This window comes from Argopecten irradians, chromosome 11, assembly GCF_041381155.1.
Source record: "Argopecten irradians isolate NY chromosome 11, Ai_NY, whole genome shotgun sequence".
NCBI lineage: Eukaryota > Metazoa > Mollusca > Bivalvia > Pectinida > Pectinidae > Argopecten > Argopecten irradians.
In genome coordinates, this window is record NC_091144.1 from 27,366,224 (window position 1) to 27,386,511 (window position 20,288).

General features: G+C 34.2%; 1 protein-coding gene across 3 annotated transcripts in view; it reads left to right on the forward strand.

Annotated features, from left to right (window-relative positions):
* Positions 1-20,288, forward strand: part of LOC138335166 (serine/arginine repetitive matrix protein 1-like) — a 72,049-nt gene that overhangs the window by 36,351 nt on the left and 15,410 nt on the right. For 2 of the 3 annotated variants that reach the window (XM_069284129.1, XM_069284130.1), the window contains exons 3-4: positions 3,828-3,895; positions 10,356-10,436. In XM_069284129.1, the coding sequence (XP_069140230.1) occupies positions 3,828-3,895; positions 10,356-10,436 (149 nt within the window). The remainder of the gene's footprint in view (positions 1-3,827; positions 3,896-10,355; positions 10,437-20,288) is intronic. The other variant, XM_069284131.1, reaches the window with a different exon arrangement.

Below are 20,288 nucleotides of genomic sequence, written 5' to 3' on the forward strand. Positions count from 1 at the left end.
CTCTGAGTACAAACATGTCACTGTAACTACATGTATATATCAATATATCACTTGTTGATTTGAGAGACCTGACTTGCAAGTTTGAGGAAATTAAAATACACATCACGGTTGAATGATTTTTTCTCAGGGTGTTCAAAGATTTGTGAGGATTAAGTAATAGATTTACTTCGTGAATTAAGGACAAGTCAAGCTTAACTTGGCAGACCAGAGTGTCTGTTGATTACGATTAAGGATTGTGTAGCTTTAATATCTACCACTGCATATATATACTAATGTTCAATATACAGCGATACATATCAGAAAACTTCAGTATTTTCTGACCAGACAATGAATTGTGTTTTCAATAATTGAGAACCAATTCATTAATGTAAGTATGTCCTGGTTTATTTTCTAATCGGTGTAGGTTTAGATCATCTATTTAAGATATTTTTATGCATGGATGATTTTTACTGGTTCTTGTATAGAGTCAGGCATCAGCTTATAAGCATTTGTGATGCAGAAACTTTGTTTGGCGGGCCAATTAGACCTTTTATTAGTGATCATGATAGTGTTGAAGTGTTTGGCGTGTTTGGCGGGCCTCATGGGCATTTTATTTGGTGATATGATGAAGTTTGAGTGTTTGGTGGTAAAGCAGGCCTCCTGGACATTTTGTTTGGTGATCATGATGAAGTTAGTGTTTGGAGGGCCTCCTGGACCTTTTATTTGGTGATCATGATGAAGTTAGTGTTTGTCAGGCCTCATGGACCTTTTATTTGGTGATCATGATGAAGTTAGTGTTTGTCAGGCCTCATGGACCTTTTATTTGGTGATCATGATGAAGTTAGTGTTTGTCAGGCCTCATGGACCTTTTATTTGGTGATCATGATGAAGTTAGTGTTTGTCAGGCCTCATGGACCTTTTATTTGGTGATCATGATGAAGTTAGTGTTTGTCAGGCCTCATGGACCTTTTATTTGGTGATCATGATGAAGTTAGTGTTTGTCAGGCCTCATGGACCTTTTATTTGGTGATAATGATGAAGTTAGAGTGTTTGGCGGGCCTCATGGACCTTTTATTTGGTAATCATGATGAAGCTGGAGTGTTTGATAGTATGACAGGCCCCATGGACCTTTTATTTGGTGATCATGATGAAGCTGAAGTGTTTGTCAGGCCAGGTGATAATGATGAAGTTAGAGTGTTTGGCGGGCCTCATGGACCTTTTATTTGGTAATCATGATGAAGCTGGAGTGTTTGATAGTATGACAGGCCCCATGGACCTTTTATTTGGTGATCATGATGCTATCAGATGATCATGATGAGTGTTAAGGCAGGCTTGTGGAATCAGTTGGGGTGTCAAAGATTAGGTTATAATGAGATTGGGTATGGCCTCTGTCAGTTGGTGGTGGAGAAATTTCTGTCTGACCTCTATAAATATTTGGTCAGAAGATTGGACTGGTCAAGGTTATAGTTTACATTGCAGTGGTGTACTATAGCAGTAACATAACCGCATGTTTTTCACCCCAAAGTAAACACAGTCCATGTCTAAAGCCTGTTCTGAAGAGTGAGATATCTGGTTGATGGTGATACTGTAGGTTATTTTACAGTGTCCATGGAGAAAAACATCAACAAAATATAATGTTTATTACTCTTACATGTTAAAATGCATTAAGAAATGAAGTAAAGTAATCTACACTTTCAAATTCCTCGCACATTAATGTTGTAAATATCATATGACATGTAGATGTACATGTCTAGATTTACCATCACATATCAAACAAAACAGCCTGCAACTTGATCTCACAGAGTTTATAATGCTTGTGTCTCGATTTCTTACACCCTGGTGTCAGATTTTCTGCTGGAACATATTGTTTGACAGACAATAGAGGTGTTTTTAAAGCTGTTTCATGTCCTCACCAGACTAGAATGCCTTGTACATGGTCACCTTTCATACCTCACTGTGCTGTGGACATTTTTGTATGACATCTTTGTTAGGCTTGACATTTAACTCATCTCTTTAAATCTAGAACTTTGGCGAAATATCTCATGCACATTACCCATTACTCTGAAATTAAACGCCAAACAAAATCTCTTTTAGACTAGAATTTTAAACCCCTTTTCACAAAAACCAGAATCAGTCTAAAGAGATTGTCTCTGAGCTTTATTCAATACTCGATTGTTACCTATATACTTCAATTCTTAGCGTAATCCAAATAAGAAGTCTTGTACATTTCATCCATAACTGGAATTCCATGGGGATGTCTCCTGCATCGTGTTCATCTTGTATCAAGTCTGTCTTTGACAAGTAAAACCTGGGGGAACAAAAATTCAAAAATTTGGTGATCAGTATATACTGTAAGCAAACCTTGCTTCACATGCAATTTATTTTCAGTTCAAGTAATTGCGAAAGTTTATCTCCAGAAATATTCCATAATTCTTGCACACTTCAATACAAATGTATTATTAATTTCATCATTGTGAAAACATTTTAAAACAGTAATCACAAAATTGATTAGCTGTGAAAGATGGTTTGTTCACATTAATCTTTAAGGAACATTTATGTTTTATTATTAGAGTGTATCATAAGGAAATAAACCAGTTTTGGATGTTTCTGTTTTGGAGACAAGATTTTAGAAGATGAATGACTTTTCAAATCTTTGTTTGATAAGATATCCATTGAATGTTAATTCCTATATATATTCGGCTTTTGAAACTTTGCTCTAACAATTATATTGAAGAAAAGAAGAAAATTGAAGGTTTCATTACAAGGTACCATTTAGTGTGGGTGTAAATGAAGTATTTGCCTAGTGTGTTATATACCAGGTACTTTGGTTCTCAATGGGTGTACTAATACCTTTACCTGTATCTGATCGTGAGGAATCACAAACCAGCTGTGTGTGATTGTAATTATGTCTGATGATGGACTTTGTCCAGTGACTAAACATATAATTATACTTTTACCTGTATCCTGCACTGCAAACGCTAAACAGATCTGATCTACATAATCTACGTCTCTGGACATGCTAGCCGGACATTCTTTGTGGCTTGGGTTGCTGTGTTAAAAATCTAGGATAGCCGATCATCAATGGTCTGTAGATGTTTACTAAGAATCAGACCCTGTACAAACGTTGTAGGACTTAATGAGTTTTGACAATTACTAATTACCACTTGGTCCACAACAGATAAAATCGTGAATTATTGGTTTTGACAGATCCTAATTACCTCCCCTGTTTGGCATGTCCAGTCTAGATAATATAAGACATGACTAGTTTGGGATTGTTTTGATGCTTTGCTTGTTTAACCAAGACCCTTCTAAACACAGCCCCTGTTAATCTAGGGAAATTATTGCTTTTGGCACCTTTTAATTCCTCGTTTTGTTTACAATGCCTAGTTTTACATCACCAGTTTTTTCCCCGTATAAACAGAGTTAAGACCTTGTATACAATTATCTTCCCTGTTTCAACAGATCTCCATTCTGGAATTTCCTTATTATCTCCCCTGTATTTACAAGGTTCAAATCTTTAATAATCTATTTGTCTCCCATTATGCCACATCAATTATGGAACAATCTTATTATGTACCTTTCAAGGTATTATCTCCCCTGTAGAACAAAATCCATTCATTGGAACATTCTGATTATCTCCCCTGTTATACCACATACACTTTGAACATTCTTAATATATCTCTTGTTACATCAAATCCATTTTGAAATATTCTTGTTACCTACTTTGATATGTCAGATCCCTTTTTATGGAACTTTCCAGATACCTCTTCTGGAATACCAAATCCATTCTGATTACCGCCGTTGTAGTATTAGTACAAACATTTTAATGACCTCCCCTATTTTGCCAGGTCCGGACTCTGATGCTGACCACACAGATGCCAGTGATGACGAGGCATTCACCCCTACAGATCAACAGGTAAGGTTGTCATAGAGACTGTGTGTTATGTTTCCTTGGAAACCTATTGCATTTTAGCTATTTCTTACTATATGTTTATATTCAGTAACAAAGAGTGTCCCTATGTATTTGCATATCTGAATGAAAAAAATTCTTAATGAGAAATTAGAGAATTTCATCGATGATGGACTGAAGTTACATATGTAAATAGAATGTTCTTGCAAATAATGAGTGTATTTAAAAGCATCATGGTTAATTGAAGGGAAAATGGTAAAGGGAAATGTATTTCTGCATGGTAGTGAGATTGTGTGTGGGAGAGGTACATATTTAACAGAACTTTAATCTTGATTACAAGAGGTGTATTGATAAAATATAACAAATACTCTCTATATAGAAATGCTATATAGTAGGATGATAATGTAGGTATTTACTTTTCCAAAACTTAAATATATATTCAGGGAAATAATTCTCAAGGTTTAAGATCTTATGTGAAATGTTATGTTTATCAGTAGAAGAATATTAGTTGTTCATAATGTTTCAAGTGTCAGGTGTTGCTATGGAAACGATTTATGAAAAGGTTTATGTTAGCTGTCGGATATACGTCATTAAGCACGTATAACTATGCTACAAAATACTGGTAATACATAAAGCTTTAAATGTCAGTTTTCATTAGTTTCCTCATGTCTTTAATACAAATTTAAATTAGATCACTAACTTTTATGATATTATAAATCGATGATGACACCCATCAAATAATTCAACCTAATCAAGGGACTATTTATTTAACGCCCAGTAAAACGTACAATATCTTGGCTAATAGGAATCCCCCAGTGTTCATCGTTAGTTTAAGTCCCATTTTAAAGCCTGTTTCATTAAATATTTTTTATGACATTCATCCTTTCATCGTCCCAACAGGTTGATATAGATTAATTACAATGTTGGGTGGTTATTGGTCTAATTAATCACAAATGCAGGTAACTTTTTCATTAATTTCAACCAATCAGGATAGACTTCAGATATTCCTGCAGTGTTTGATAGTCATTCCTGTGTAGTTGTTTGTACAATATTGCCATGGGATAATTATTGAAATTTCTAGTCTTGTATGCATGATTATACTTTGAACAAAAAATATATTCCTATGTACTTTGGTCTGATTTTCAGCTGTTATTGGTAAATTTTGTTCATTAGGAGAAGAGAGAAAAAAAGAAAAAACAATTGGCAGTGAGAATTGTTTTAAGTGATGATGTAATTAGTTGTTTTTTTGTAAAAGACTGAGTACTGTTTTGGTTGTTATGATGTTAGTAGTGTATGAATTTCATTTTTTTGGGGGGGGGGGGGGAGGGGGATTTGTGAAAAATTTGTGAAAAATAGCGAGTATTGTTTAGTTGTGATGATGTTGTTAATGTTTGAATTTCAATTTCTTTTATGAGGCGGGTGGGGGTTGAAATTCATAAAAAAGTGAGAATTGTTTTGGGTCCTAATGATGTTTGGACCTCTGACATCTGATGGTTACTAACGACCCAGCATCCTTCTGGTGTCAGTGATCAACAACCCTGCACATTTCTACCAATAACTACACACCTCATTATTGAAGGATATCTCACCAGCTTAAGCCTCACTGTAATTACCTGACACTGAATTAGGGAGTAAAAACTGACACCGAAGATTGACGTGGCCAGTAGTTGTCATTTGTAATGCTTCTCCTACTAAATTTTTGTCAGAAACGAAACACTTAAACTGTAGTTTTAACAATGTTAGTTTATAATTACAGTTAATCGTATTTAAAAATGAGTTAGTCTAATTTTAGCACTATAATGTTTCAGTCAGATAAAAAACATTACCAAGAAAAACAACGTTTTAAACCTGATTATGTAAACATGGATATTTCCGTGTGTGGATATTTTCTGTAAGTGATTAGAAGATGTGTCCCGTTTCGATGATTTCATACCAGTTATACCCTTTTAAGAAATTTAGTGCTGTACATATATTTGTGCTTCAAAGACAGCACCAAAAAAATTAAAATAAAACTACTGCAAAAATTAGTATACATTTGTTGTAAACACATCCTGAAATTGCAGGTGTTAATTAATATCTCCGTGCGAGGAATTGTTCCTCATGATTTATTTTTTTCCATGAATCAAGTAATTTTACTCCTACAGTAAACTGTTTTCCAATTATCAAATCTGATTGGTTTTGGTATCTATCATGCATTCTAAAAGAAACAGATATATTTAAGATAAATCCTTCCTTATCTATCGGTAGAGTTTAGTCAGAGATTAGGGTAGGTATACCCAATGAAGTGCTATCTATTGACCCACACCACTAGGTATACCTACCCTAATCTATAGACTATAAACTCCGCTATCTACCGACCTGTCACAGATTCTTAGCTAGACCCTTACTATAGAGATAGCAGCTATCTCCATGTGAAGTGAAATCTAGTCAATGAAATGATACTGTCAGGTGATTTGGTAGAAAGGTGTTATTGATGTTGTAGGTATATCCTTGTTTATTACACTGATAGATCTTACACTTACTACACAGAATATAAAGGAGGACCACAGTTATATTGTGTTTAATATATCCTCTTGACAACTTTTCTGTATTTGTATATAACAGAGTTATCTGCCCTTGCAGGTAGGTATTGATTGTGACGTCATGTGTTTTTGAATGCAACATCATTCTTTTCAGAGAAAGTGATGTGAATTTCACTCACAAAATAAATAATGACGTCACAATGGATACCTACCTGCAAGGGTGGGTCGGGGGGGGGGTAACTTTGTAATATGCTCTGAGAGGTGGCTATAGAGAGTGTGTTGATGACAGAAGTTACCACATGCATATATGACTGTCGTCATTACGGGCCTAATCACAGTTGTAGTTCTTTAGTAAAATGTGGGACACCTTTACCACTATGCCACAATACCATCAAGCCCCTTTGGGTATATATATACTGTATACGTTCTCATGTTATTATATGCAATTTATATCATACATGAAATATTTCAACGCTTTAACATTCCTAGTAATACAGATTTCATATGTAATGGATTTTGGTAAGAATGTACAGAATTTTAAATGTGGCTATAATTATTCTGAAAATATCTTTAATAATATTTTCGCTAATTTACATAATTTAAATGCAAGTGCATGTAGCTATAAATCAAGAAATATAGTTATTAATAGTCATTTTGTCCTTCTATGACCCTGGCTATTTTGGTTACCTGGAAAGTCATAAAATTTTAATAAGGTGATATGTGAAATTACTAGCAACAATAATTACAGCAAAAAGGCTGGTTTAAGATTTCCAAAAATCGGTAAATTAAATGCAGCGCTTAATTGATTATTATACCCCTATGAAATTGAATATTAGTTGATTAAATCTTAGAAATTATTTCATATCTCTGCAAAAGCAGTAGGTCAGAATGCAGACAATTTTGTTGCACGAATGTTTCTACTGTGAAAATGTGAAACCTATATAGGCATGAAGATTAAGGTATAAGTAATTTGTCTACAAAACCTAAACCGCAAACCAATAACACGGTCAATTTCCAGGCACAAATTTCAAATTTATTTTTAAAACAGTTGTGTTTTATTGCCCCAATATAAAGAGACCCCTTCGGCAGTAGGTAATCTCCATGAAACTAAAAAGTACCTGAAAAATGCGGAGATCTCTTTGAATTTTTTCCAGTAAAAGAAAGTCGGCAGACTTGGGGAGTCTGTAGCTAAGATAGAGACATTTCCTGTGGAGAGATAAGATAAGGATAACCCTGTTTTCGGTGTATCTACCCTAACTTCTGAACATTCCCTTCTCCGATATCCTGAGGAAGATTTACTACAGGTTATTAGGGTAAAGTAATGAAATCAGATCCCATGATTTAGGTCAATGTGCGTAGGGTATTGGTTTAAGGTGCCGATTACTAGTACAGTTATATATGATTACATCCCGAAAACGTTAAATGTGATAGCATTAAAAACTGAAGACAACATTTTATAAGCTATCCCAAAATGTTTAATATTATAGCATTACATAATGAAGGCGATCATTTTATAAGCTGTTGTATGATAAGAGATGTAGTAAATAGGAGTTCTACTAGTCAGATTTGAAGTATCAAATTACAGTAAAACACGGTTATAAAAAAACCTCTGGGGACCAATGATATCGCTTCATTATAAGCATAGTTTGTTATATACACATTATACACATCTTAAAAGAACCTTGATGGGTAATGAAATTGCTATGTTATAACCAAGAATTCATTGTAAGCATGTTTGTTGTAAACATGTTTTGCTGTATCAAAAAACGTTAATGTTTCTAATACTATTATCTTGTAAAATGTGTACTTTTAGTTTTGATTGATGCTTTGGGTTTCAATGAAACTTATGTTTGTAACAATTCAAAAATTCTAAGGCTTTGGACAAAACAAATGTTCTGAAAACTTCATTTAATAGGACATAATGAGAAACTCCCGGCTATAAATTACAGGCACTAAAGCGAGAATAGGCTTTTATATCATGATTTAAAAACCTTCATAGAAAGGGAAGATGCTTTCATTGTGAGGGGTGTTAATTAAAATGATAAATTGCCTGATTTTAAGTCAGTTTGAGGGTGTTTTTTGTATAAAAAGTACATCAGCTACATTATGATTAATTACACAGAAACATATTTGTTTAGATCAGTATAAAAATTGATATGTGTTGTGTTCATCATCAGAAGTGTTCTTTAGAGGATTTAACATCTTTAAAAAACATTGTTTTTTTTTTATAATTAGGCCAGCTTTTAATTTGTTTCAAAGAAGGTTTTCATTTAAATGATGGATGAGTGTTTGTGTATTCTGGTTCATTATTTGCATGCTATAATAGGCTGTTCCTTGTTAGCTGCAAGTATCCCTCCTTTTGGTGTGTATTTAGTGCATGTTCTTTCTGTAAATAAAGAGTTTACCGAAAACCAACTTATTTCCGTGGTGATTTAATTTTGTGCTATTATATAACTACCAATTTTTCAAGACATTGTAATTTCACGATCAAGACTTCTATGCTTTTGTTTGACATCTGCATTTAAAACATTTTTACGACAATTTCTTTTTCACAATTTCTTAATGTCCGCAACACATATGCGAATTTAATCGCACATTAAAATGAGTTTGTTTGTAGTATTCTTCATACCCATTATTGATATTCAAAGATTGAGTAACGTCATGTGTTTATGGTGAGATGTACGATGTATTTACTTGTTTTAGTGACAAACCATGCAAATTTGATGTAATGTAAACGTACCTTTATTGTGTCTTTAATTAGCAATTCTTACTTACAGCTTTTATATTGGAATCTTCTTTGGTTGTACTTTTACCTTCAACTACCTTGCTTTCAGATTTCAGTAGAGTTAAGGAGATCAAATGAACTTTAGCTTTACATATTGTGTTGTAAATTTGAAACTTTTGTTTTTACCATACTGCATATAGTTGGTTACTTTCGCGAGCGTGATATTTTCATGTTTTGGCGGGCCATTACTATGGTCATAAAAATTTGATTCGTAAAATATTAAGAAATAAATGAATCATAATGTATATACTCTTAAGCCTGATTGCAAAAATTTAAAACAGCTTTTAATTGGGCTTAATTAATCATAGAATTGTACATAGTAAGTTTCTTTGTTTTTTTGCAAAATTTGCATAAAAGTTTAACCCGCGAATATAACCGGCTGTATGGGTTATTACAGGTAATTCGTGATTGTAATGTTTTCCTTCATCGATCCTTACCAGATTTCTGTGTAGGAGGTGTCAATGGCCGATGATATACATAAATATTCGTAATGATGTCTAATTGACATCATAATGCAATTTTATGTAAAATGTCATCTACGCAGAAACCTAAATCCTATCTTTGTTTCTCCTTATTTGTAATTACCTCCGTAAATGAGCCATCAGAAAAGTAGTCATTTGGCTACATGATTATGCAGATTACTGCTATACAAAGTAAAAAGGAAATGACAACAAATTTATTATTTTTAAAATTTATATTTTCTTATCTTTGCATTCATGATGGTTCATTTATTCTTATAATTTGCCAGTTTGCTATTAATGAATGATGATTTATACAGTGAAACAAATTAAATCAGAGCTTAGTTAAAAATGAATCATAGACACTGATTATCATTCTACTGTGATTTTGATTGGTAATTTTTCACTTTATTTTGAAAATATTTTTTCAGTTGTTTCTAGATCTTCTTCCAGAAAATTCAGATTCATATTAGAGATTCATTATCATTTATACTGTGATTTTGCAATTTAAAACTTTATTTGAAAAATATTATTTCAACCCTTTTTAGATCTTTTCAGATTTCAGATTCATGACTAAATATTTAGATATAACATGAAAGCTGAACCCATAACAGCCATATATTTAGTGTGTTTCACTGTACAGAAGCTTTCTCCTGCCGACTTGTTGTTGTTGATGTTGTATGGTGTTGTTTGTTGTTTAGTTTCAGTTCAATGACCGTAGCCCCAGTTCTGGTTCATTGGTTTCCCAGTCAACTGTTAGCAGCAGCAAGCGTTCGCAATCGGTAGGCAACCTGTGGTGTCCGTATTAACAAACAACAGCATTTATACATGTATCTGTGTTTATCATGTTACAAGCCCAAGGTCGTGTCAAAAACAGACTTTAAAAGTGGAATGAAACTCCTCCCACTTGTGTCTAACAGAGCCGCTAGCTGCATGCATGCCTTGTACTGTTATATGACACAAGGTGTCAGTGAAAAAATCACTCGCCCGGTGATAGAGGGGCTGATATCCATGATCCACAAATTTCCCTACATTTAACTGAAATTTATGGTTGTGTAAAATGTTTTGTTGTTTCCGTGGTTGCTATGTTTCCACGAACATAAAAACAACAAATGATGGTTTATACATCATTCATTATTATCATTACTAACCACAGATATTTCTATCTGCAAAATAATTTCAAAGATCCAAGCCATGAAAGAAAGTACCCATGAATAATTCATGTTGTACAGTAAGTGTAGGACATTGAAAGTAGTCTATGCTACTCTCTTACTACAATTGGACAATAAGGTGGTGTGGTGGTTAAGCCACTAGCCTTTCACCAAGCCATCAGGGGTTCACATACAGATCTAGGTCAGTTGCATACGAATCTAGGTCAAGTCACAACATACAAATCTAGATCAAAGCCAGAATCTAGGTCAAGGACAGGGCAAATCATAATCTAGTGCTTCCTATCACAAAGATAGACTAAATGTTCCAAAACACATTAATATTGATGATTGATTTTGCTGAACACACAGAAAAGTGTTGTGATGGCTGTAGGGTCATGACCTTAGAATAGGACAGAAAAGTGTTGTGATGGCTGTAGGGTCATGACCTTAGAATAGAATTGATATAAGCGGCTTTAACTCACTAGTATCCCCTATCACCCAGACCTTGGCTTGCTTTGTTCCTGTTTTGTTACACCTGTGTGTGTATGGCTTGCTTTCTTTATTTCTTGTTTGATTTTAATCAGAACTGTAAAACGACGGATTCACCTTACAAAGACATTCACTAATTTGAATTCTTACATGATAGAATTACCTGTGTAGGCAAAGAAAAAAACAACTACTTAGAAAAAGACTACTCTAGATGATACAATACATTTGTTGAAATTTTGTTCTGAAGTGGTTTATTAAAAGCTGAATTATGTCACATAGTACCGCAAGCCAATGATGTAATTTGTATAAAGATCAGTGATTTAATTCTAATTGCAGGAAAAGAAATATAATTGCAGTGATACAGGTGTCTTGAACAACCTCTTGTTAAACCTGGATTAATTGTATTGTAAAATAACTTAAAAGATTTTTTAAAGCATTTAATTCATGCCTCCCCCATCACCCCCAACCCCCTACCCATATAAAAATAAAATGAAAAAATGTGTATTTGCCTGCCTATCAGGAGCAGGAACTAGTCAATAGTACTTACATATACAGTTCAGTGGTAGTCATCTGATCTGTGTGATTTGTATTACCGCACAGTACCACATGTCCCTAGGATACCACATGTGGCGCTATGTATCAGCTGATTACCACAGTACTGTTCTGTAAACTCCATGTAACAATGTAGCACATGTGTTTTATGTCTAACCTCCTCTCCCCCCTCACCCTCTCCCTCCTCTATATTTATTCAGGACTAGCTGGTCAATTTTACACACCATATCTTTTTATTTGCACATGTGTAACTCACATATTTTATGGCAGTTGATAATTAAGTTGTTTCAAGAAGAAAACATAAATTTTGAAAAAGGAGATGAACTAAAAAAAAACTGTATTTTGGCTTTGAAAACAGAATTGAATTAAAAAACTTAATGTTAGCTTTAAAATAGGAATATCAGTGCTTTCATAGGGGCAGTTCTAGATAGTTTGTCAATATTTTGTGTTTTTGTCTATTGAACTTTTGTTTTTAGACGAGATTTAAAAAAAAGTCTATTTTCCTTCAGTTGGATTGAGTTTTCTTGTCTTTCTCAAGTGAAACAATTGGATATGCTGTGTGGCTTTTTGACCTTATAATGACTTTGTTTCAAAAAGATATCAGAAACTGAACAATAATATTTCACTTAAAAAGATTGAGTTTGGCAAATTGGCGAGTGAGGCTTAAAATTAGAGGATAATGATTTTGTTCAAAATAACTGAAATATTGACTTGATTTGACTTTCATTTTGGATATAATTTATAAGATACATACACCTTCGATACTTTTAAAGAAGCAAAAAAAAAATTGTTAATGAATGTCTTACTCATGCTTTGAAATGTACATAGAACCTCTTACTATGTTGTGATTGGACATGGCTGAGCAGGACCTGAGCAGGACATGTTGTTGTTGGCGACAGATGTGAAGTCACTGTCCCGATTATGGATTATAAATGTCAGATATACACCTCCACTTCCCCATATCCTCATTGTTCTGTGTTTCTAACGTCGAATGAATGACGAGAAAACAGCCTGTGAAATTATTTGATATTAAATGTATAAAAACTGGTTCAATGCGCTATTTTGTGGAGTCGATTGTCTGGGCTGGTCTAGACAGATATATGCTTAATATGCGTCATTGTATCATTATATATAGGGATCAGTTTAACATGGAAACACTTTTGTCTGTGAATTGTTTCAAGGAACATGAATTCAGGACACATTGTCAGTTGCTGTTAGCCAAATGAATTCAGCCAACGGATTCAAACTCAGATCCTTTGCCTTTTCAAACTGTAGACCATTAAGCTTGACCCTTGTTTATTCCTAGTCTATCGACCTGTTTTGTTGTAAGGAACACAAACTTAAGCTTACAATACAACAATACAATGGGCCGCAGTGGCCAGGTGGTTAAAATGTCCTGACATATCAGCACAAGCCCTCCACCTCTGGGATACTAATTTGAATCCCATATGGGGCAGTTGCCAGGTACTGACCACTGGTCGGTGTTTTCGTCTGGGTACTCTGGTTTTCTTCCACCAACAAACTTCGCACACCTATACATTACCCTGGCTGTAAATAGGACGTTAAACTAATAAAACATAAATTCCTTCGCCTCCTCAAGTTGTAGACAGTTCAGCTTGACCAGTGTTTATCGTCTTAAGTTGTAGAAAGTTAAGCTTGACCAGTGCTTATCAACTATTGTCCTGTTTTATTTTAAGAATACAAGATAAAGCTACACAGGATTCCAATAGACCACACACCTGGAAGTTATGTTTGTCTGACTCTGTCCTGTGTTGGTTTCCATTTATATCCCGAGTCTTGTGGTTCAGACAAATAACAGATAATCTGATCAATGTTGAAGTCCAAACGTGTCTTAGTAATTTGGCAAACAATTTTAGTTATCTTACTTCCTTGAAAGTTTGACTTGAGAAATGACAGGTAAAATGCCAACATGAACAGTGAATTTAGATGAAAAATGAGCCTAATTTATTTGTGTTATTTCTGAACGTTCAGCTGGTTTTGTGTTGGCTTGTGACCCTATCAGCTGACAAGATCAATCAGTTACCTCCCTTTCTAGACCTCTTTGATGTATAAAAGTACACCAGCTTTTGATAGGTGGATTCTAGTGCACTACTGGGTACAATGTGTAGGGGTATATCGTCCGACATCTGGTGCCTAATATTTCAAACTTTTTGATGTCATATCAAGACATTATTCAAACAAAAATCAAAGATGCTCATTACAGTACGTAGATGGCAGCCCTTTAAAAAATGATCCAACTTTTGCTGAACATAAAAGTGCTCAGATAGCTAGCTTCCAATTACTTAAAATTTAAACCAATTTTTTAAAAGTGCAAATATGTTTCTTATTGAGACGAAGCAAACAAGATTTTCCTACTAGAGAGGTCATACGTTATAATCATGGTCATATCTATACATAACGTATTTGTTTACGTAGCATATTTGAAATTTAGAGAAAAGATTCTAAAATGATAACTCAAAGCTATAGATAGAGTGCTGAATGTTGAACTTTTAATTTAATGGTTGCCACTGCCCATTTCCAGGAGGGGGATATTAATGTAGTATATAGATATAAATCCTCACTTACAATATGTTACGCTATGATACCTCTCAATTTTAGTACTTTGTTGCATTATGTTATAATAGAATACTTGAATATGACCTCTTTGCTCAAGTGGTACTTGGCAGATCTCTTCCGTCCTACAAGTAGCCTAGTAAAGCTGTCCTCAACAGATAATATTCACAGTGGTCATAAAGGGAAATAACTCTCTGGTGTATTGAAGGGAGATAATTATCTCGAATAATAAAGGGAGATAACTCTCTGGTGTATTAAAGGGAAAACATTCTCTGGTATAACAAAGGGAGATAATTCCCTGTTATAACAAAGGGAGATAATTCTCTGGTATAACAAAAGGGAATCAGTATTTATCAGATGATATTCACAGTGGTCATTAAAGGATATAACTCTCTGGTGTATTGAAGGGAGATAATTCTCTGGTACGCAAAGGGAGATAATTCTCTGGTACAACAATTGTTGTAGGATTAACCCTTAAAATCACCCTAAAATATCATGTCACCTTGAATTTACATTCACTAGCTAGATACTAGAACTATGGTTAAATCTTGAATTGTTACCCACACGAGAACATGTCTTTGAATATCTTCTGATTTCATCAGTGGAAATTTGTTTTCTTTCAGCTGAGAAACTCCTTAGTCATTAAAACGAAGCAAGAGTAAAATTGAGCATTCAGTTTATGATATTGATTAAACCAGTTATATTTTACAGCTCAATCAAACCACAATCAAAATCTGTCTCGTTCTATAACTCCGGTCATTTTATCTTCAAGATAATGTAGAAATGGATGGAGAACATAAACTATGTTGAGTATCAATGAATTATGGATGCATAGAATTGTTGTCTGGCGTAGTTATGGAGTATATCATATTTTATGATGCCAAGCTACAGACTGATGTATTTGATCAGCTGTCTGATGTTGTTGTGATGTAATGGGGAACAGAATCAGGCCAATATTTTGCTGAACTATTTCCACAATTTACAGAAGAATGTTTGTGGGAGGATGGCAGATAAACAACAAATGTGTTTTGTATGGCACTTGAGGCACATGCTAGTTACTTTACACATGAGTAAGGTTATTATACAGACAGTTTGATAGTTTGTAGCTTGTTATTTCTCTTCACTGATGCAGATGATAGACAAGCACTTAGCCATTAAAATGTCATTGAAAACACGGCATTATAACCAACCATTTTTTTTTTTTTTTTTTTTTAATTCATATTACAGAGTGCAGATAGGTATTGATTGTGACGTCACAATTTTGTGATAAAAAATAACATTATCTAACTGACCACTCAGTTAGTCCTAGCACAGTTTCCAAAAATTTATCAATATCATCAATATCCATTAAGGAACTTTAGGCATGTTGCATTTTCAAGTTCATAACCTTTTGACTGCCGGTGATATTCGAATGTTACTCAATTTTGATAGTAGGTTATATCATATGTATTTTATGACATAACAGTTTGCATCAAGATAATCACAATAATAACAAACAGTACTCACACAAAACGAGCAAAATCTTTCACCAGAAGTTTACCTCACATGGTTCATAAAAGAAAAAAACTTGCGTGTTTGTCTATTTTGTTTTGTTTTTTAAATTGGTGCTATTTTCCCCTTTTATTTTCTCATTCTCTCTTTTTCCCTTTCTTTGATATCTCCTCTATCATTTAATACCATCCTCATATCTGTAACTTGACAATGAAGCTCAGAATGACAGGTTTCAGGGCACACACTAAAATCTGGATTACAGACCTCATTTGTTTGCTTATTTGGTCATGTTCAAAGGTGATTTGTGACATCATTTATACAATGGCCGTATCGATATTGACACAATATATAGTTATGAACATTTCCTTTCAACAAAACAATATTTAGTTTTCTAGGGTATCAGTGGGGCTCTAGAGGGGTGCATGGGGCAAATAAATAATTACCCATTAATGCGCTACATCCGTCCAAAGGATATGGAAAGAGCATGCTTGAAATTAAGTCTCATTTAGTTTTAAAAATACTACTTCTAATCTATCGAGTGTCATGCCATAATGTATTAGGTGGTTGATAGCAACAGACATAACAGCATTTCCCTATAGTAAACATTTGGAACACAATATGTTAGTGTTAAGCTCTGTCTTTGAGGAACATCCTTGTCAATTGCACGTTTCACTAAAGTACAAACTTCAATCAAACACTTCGTACACCAACAACAACATTCCGCGTAGCGTGAGAGGGAAAATCGGTACGGAGGTAAGTTGTTAGGGATTGTGGGTAATTAACATGCGGAAACACATGCCAAGCACTTCCTGTTGAAGGAGCTTCGCGCGCCAATATTTACACCGTCAGCACCTGCAAACGTTTGGAATACTTGAGGAAATGCCAGTAAAACATACACAATTGCATTGTTTATTCAGCTGCAATAAAAAGTGCACCATTATTTAAAACATTCATTTTAGAGATGAGTATTCTGTTTATCTTGGAAACTCTAACATCTGAAGGAGATACTTGGACCAATCGTAAGGTACTTATGTTACTTACACACAGATGTTTGGTATAAGGAAGCTCTATTACAGAATCTTGGAATGCCCTTGTTTGATTTGATGAAACCAATAATTTTATCTTCATAGATTTCTAATAATTAGTAATAAGTTTGGTGTAGTAAGAGTAACATAAAAGAAAAGTAGATATAAAATGTTCACTTTTTTTCACTCCAATATATATCATATTCGATCCAATAAGCCTCCATCCCTATAAAGCGCCCCACCTCCTTTTTGAGGCCTCAATTTCAGTTACGTTGACAGATGTTTGGTAAAAGGAAGCTCTATTACGGAAACTTGGAATGTCCTTGTTAGATTTGATTAAACCAATCATTATATCTACACAGATTTATGATAATTAGTAATAAGTTTGGTGTAGTAAGAGTAACATAAAAGACAAGTAAATAGAAAATTTTCACCTTTTTTTTCTCCGCTCCAATATATCATATTCGACCCAATAAGCCTCACAACTAATAAAGTGCCCATCCTCCTTTTTAAGGCCTTGTTTCACTTACTTCGACTAAAATACAAACTAACCTATGAGAGCCATGTAGGTTTCTCTATTTAATTTCTTTTGTAAGTTAATCAAAGGCTTACCCTCTGCAATTATTTTGTGAAAGATTAGCCTAAATTAAATCTCATTCAGCACCTTTAATTTTCAATTCTTATTTTTCTAAATTTTCAATAACCTTTTGGCTCTTATTGGGTCGAATAAGGTGTATGACAAATATGTAATCATAATTATGTATTGATAAAACAGAAGTGACAAGTGAAGGAAATTTCATGTATAGTGGGGTGGAGTGGTTAAGGTGTCTCGACATATTACCACAAGTCCTCCACCTGTGGATCTCAAGTTTGAATCCCATATGGGGCAGTTGTCAGATACTGACCGCTGGTCGGTGGTCTTTCTCTTGGTACTCCAGCTTTCCTCCGCCATCAAACCTGGCACTGGTCAGAATGGAACTTGTTTTGAATAAAGATATTCATAATATTTCAATAAAAGATCAAAAAAAAGATTCATTCCTTTTACAAATGATATCTAATATTTGTACTGATGACATTTACATTACAAACGCTGTCTATAGTGAAGATGTGCTGATTTATAGATATTGACAAATGATATCTGTGTTGATGTGTTTGTGATCCGAACAGGCATTTCCGATATGGAGCGCCTGAATAGCCCTATAATGGGAATTGAATGGCTGTGGCGGAATTGTTGTACACCAGATTGCCCAGAGGGATGGCAGTCATTTAAGGACAAGTTGTGTATGAATACACTACAGATTGAGAGTGGTTCTGAAATCTCCAGGGACATGCCATTCTTGTAGCATAATGGAATCTCACAGATTGTATATAGACATTACTGTATGTGTCAATGGATTTACTGGGGTTCAATACAGGAAAGTGTCTTCTGCATCCCATATCTCCCTAAGATCATTTATAGACATGGGAGATGTTTAATGAAGTCTAGGAAATGTTCTAGATCCTTTCCTGCAATACTAATTCTGAAGATCAATAAAAGATTTTAGAATATTGAGGATTGGGTGGATTTTGACAAAAAGTATTACTATTTAGTATATGTAGTTATATATATATATATATATCGTATTCAACCCAATAAGTGCCCAAGATGCCTCAAAGTTGAAAAAATATAAGGTTACAATTAATAGATCAAAATTTGGACTAGCCTTTCATAAAATTATTGCACAAAGCCAGACATAAATCAATTTGCAAAGGAAAACTATAAAAAAAAACCCACACAATTTTCATATTTTCTGTCAGCATTTAATTCAATATGATTGTCTAAAAGAAAGGGGTGCTTATTGAGTTGTATACGATAAATTGAATTGACAGTGTGCTAAGAAGCATACAGAACTGTAACCATGATGGTAAATGGAATTGTCAACGCCGTCTAATACATTACCTTAGAAACGTGTAAAATTAAGTTTGCAGTCTTAAATTTATGTACAGAGAAATTCATAAAAGGCATAGAGATGGCAGTTCCATGTTTAAGCAGCAACTCTTAATGTTTGGATTATAGCATGTGAACTTCATTTTGTCTTGAAAATATTTGGTCTGCGCCTTCAATTGAAACTCATATGAAGATAATTGAATTTAATTCTTCAATAACTGTTGTTATGATGAATACAGTTTAACTAAGTTATACTTGACAATTGATGACATGAAGTCAGGCTTACAATGTGTTCGGAGCTGGGATGGTGACATTGATTATAATTGGGGATATTGATTTCATCAAAGAAAATTTGAAAATTTTCCTTTTCTTAATTTTGTTAGTGTTCCTCTTGTAGATATTACGCGTAAAGTGTTTTTAGTCAATACAAAATTGAATCTCTATGATAAAGTCTTGGCTCTGACATTGCAAATGTGGTGAAATCATTGCCAATAGCTTTGAGATTGTCAAACTTAAAGTCTCAAAAAGACTTGACTATGATAATAGCAAATGTGGTAAAATCATTGCCTATAGCGCTCAGATAATCAGTTTCTCTTGTCAAACACAAAGTCTCCAAAGGACTTGGCTATGATATGGCAAATGTGGTGAAATCATAGCCTATAGCTCTGAGATTATTAGTAACTCTTGTCAAACGTAGCCTTGGCTATCTAATATGGCAAATGTGGTAAAGACCATTGCCAATAGCTTTGAGATTATCAGGTACTGTTATCAAATACATAGTCTCAAAAAGGCTTGGCTTTGATATGGCAAATGTCCGTTGCCAATAGTTTTCGAGATTATTATTATCTCCTGTCTGAAAAGCGATAGGACACTCTTGGATCCAGAAGTGGACAGACACGCGGCCAATAAATGCATCAATATAATTATAGCCTGGTCAGACAGTGAGCCGACGTCAGCCATATTGATTGTTGATATGGTGCAGTCTGGCATTGCACCAGGTTGCAGTTCCCTCTTGGGGCATTCTAACTTGGAACAAACACAGCCTTCCCAACCAATGGTACACACATCTGTCATCTGAGTGGTTACTATGGAAACAAAATTATCTGGATATATTTGGCACTATTGACAAATACGCTTGCAGGAGTAATGAAATTTTTGAATGACATCGGGAAATATTTGGCACTATTGACAAATACGCTTGCATGATTAATGAACATTTTTGAATGACATCAAGTTTATTTAAAATACTTTGGTAGGATTAAGTTGGTGCATTGTTTTGCTGAATGATAGAGGAGAAATGAGCTTCTGTATCGACGTACTCAATATGTTAACATTGCATACTGGGGACCTATTCCCTTAATGTAGTAGAAGCCATAAGGTTGAACAGAAGAAATGGAAGAAATATGTGACAATCTCCTTGGTTAT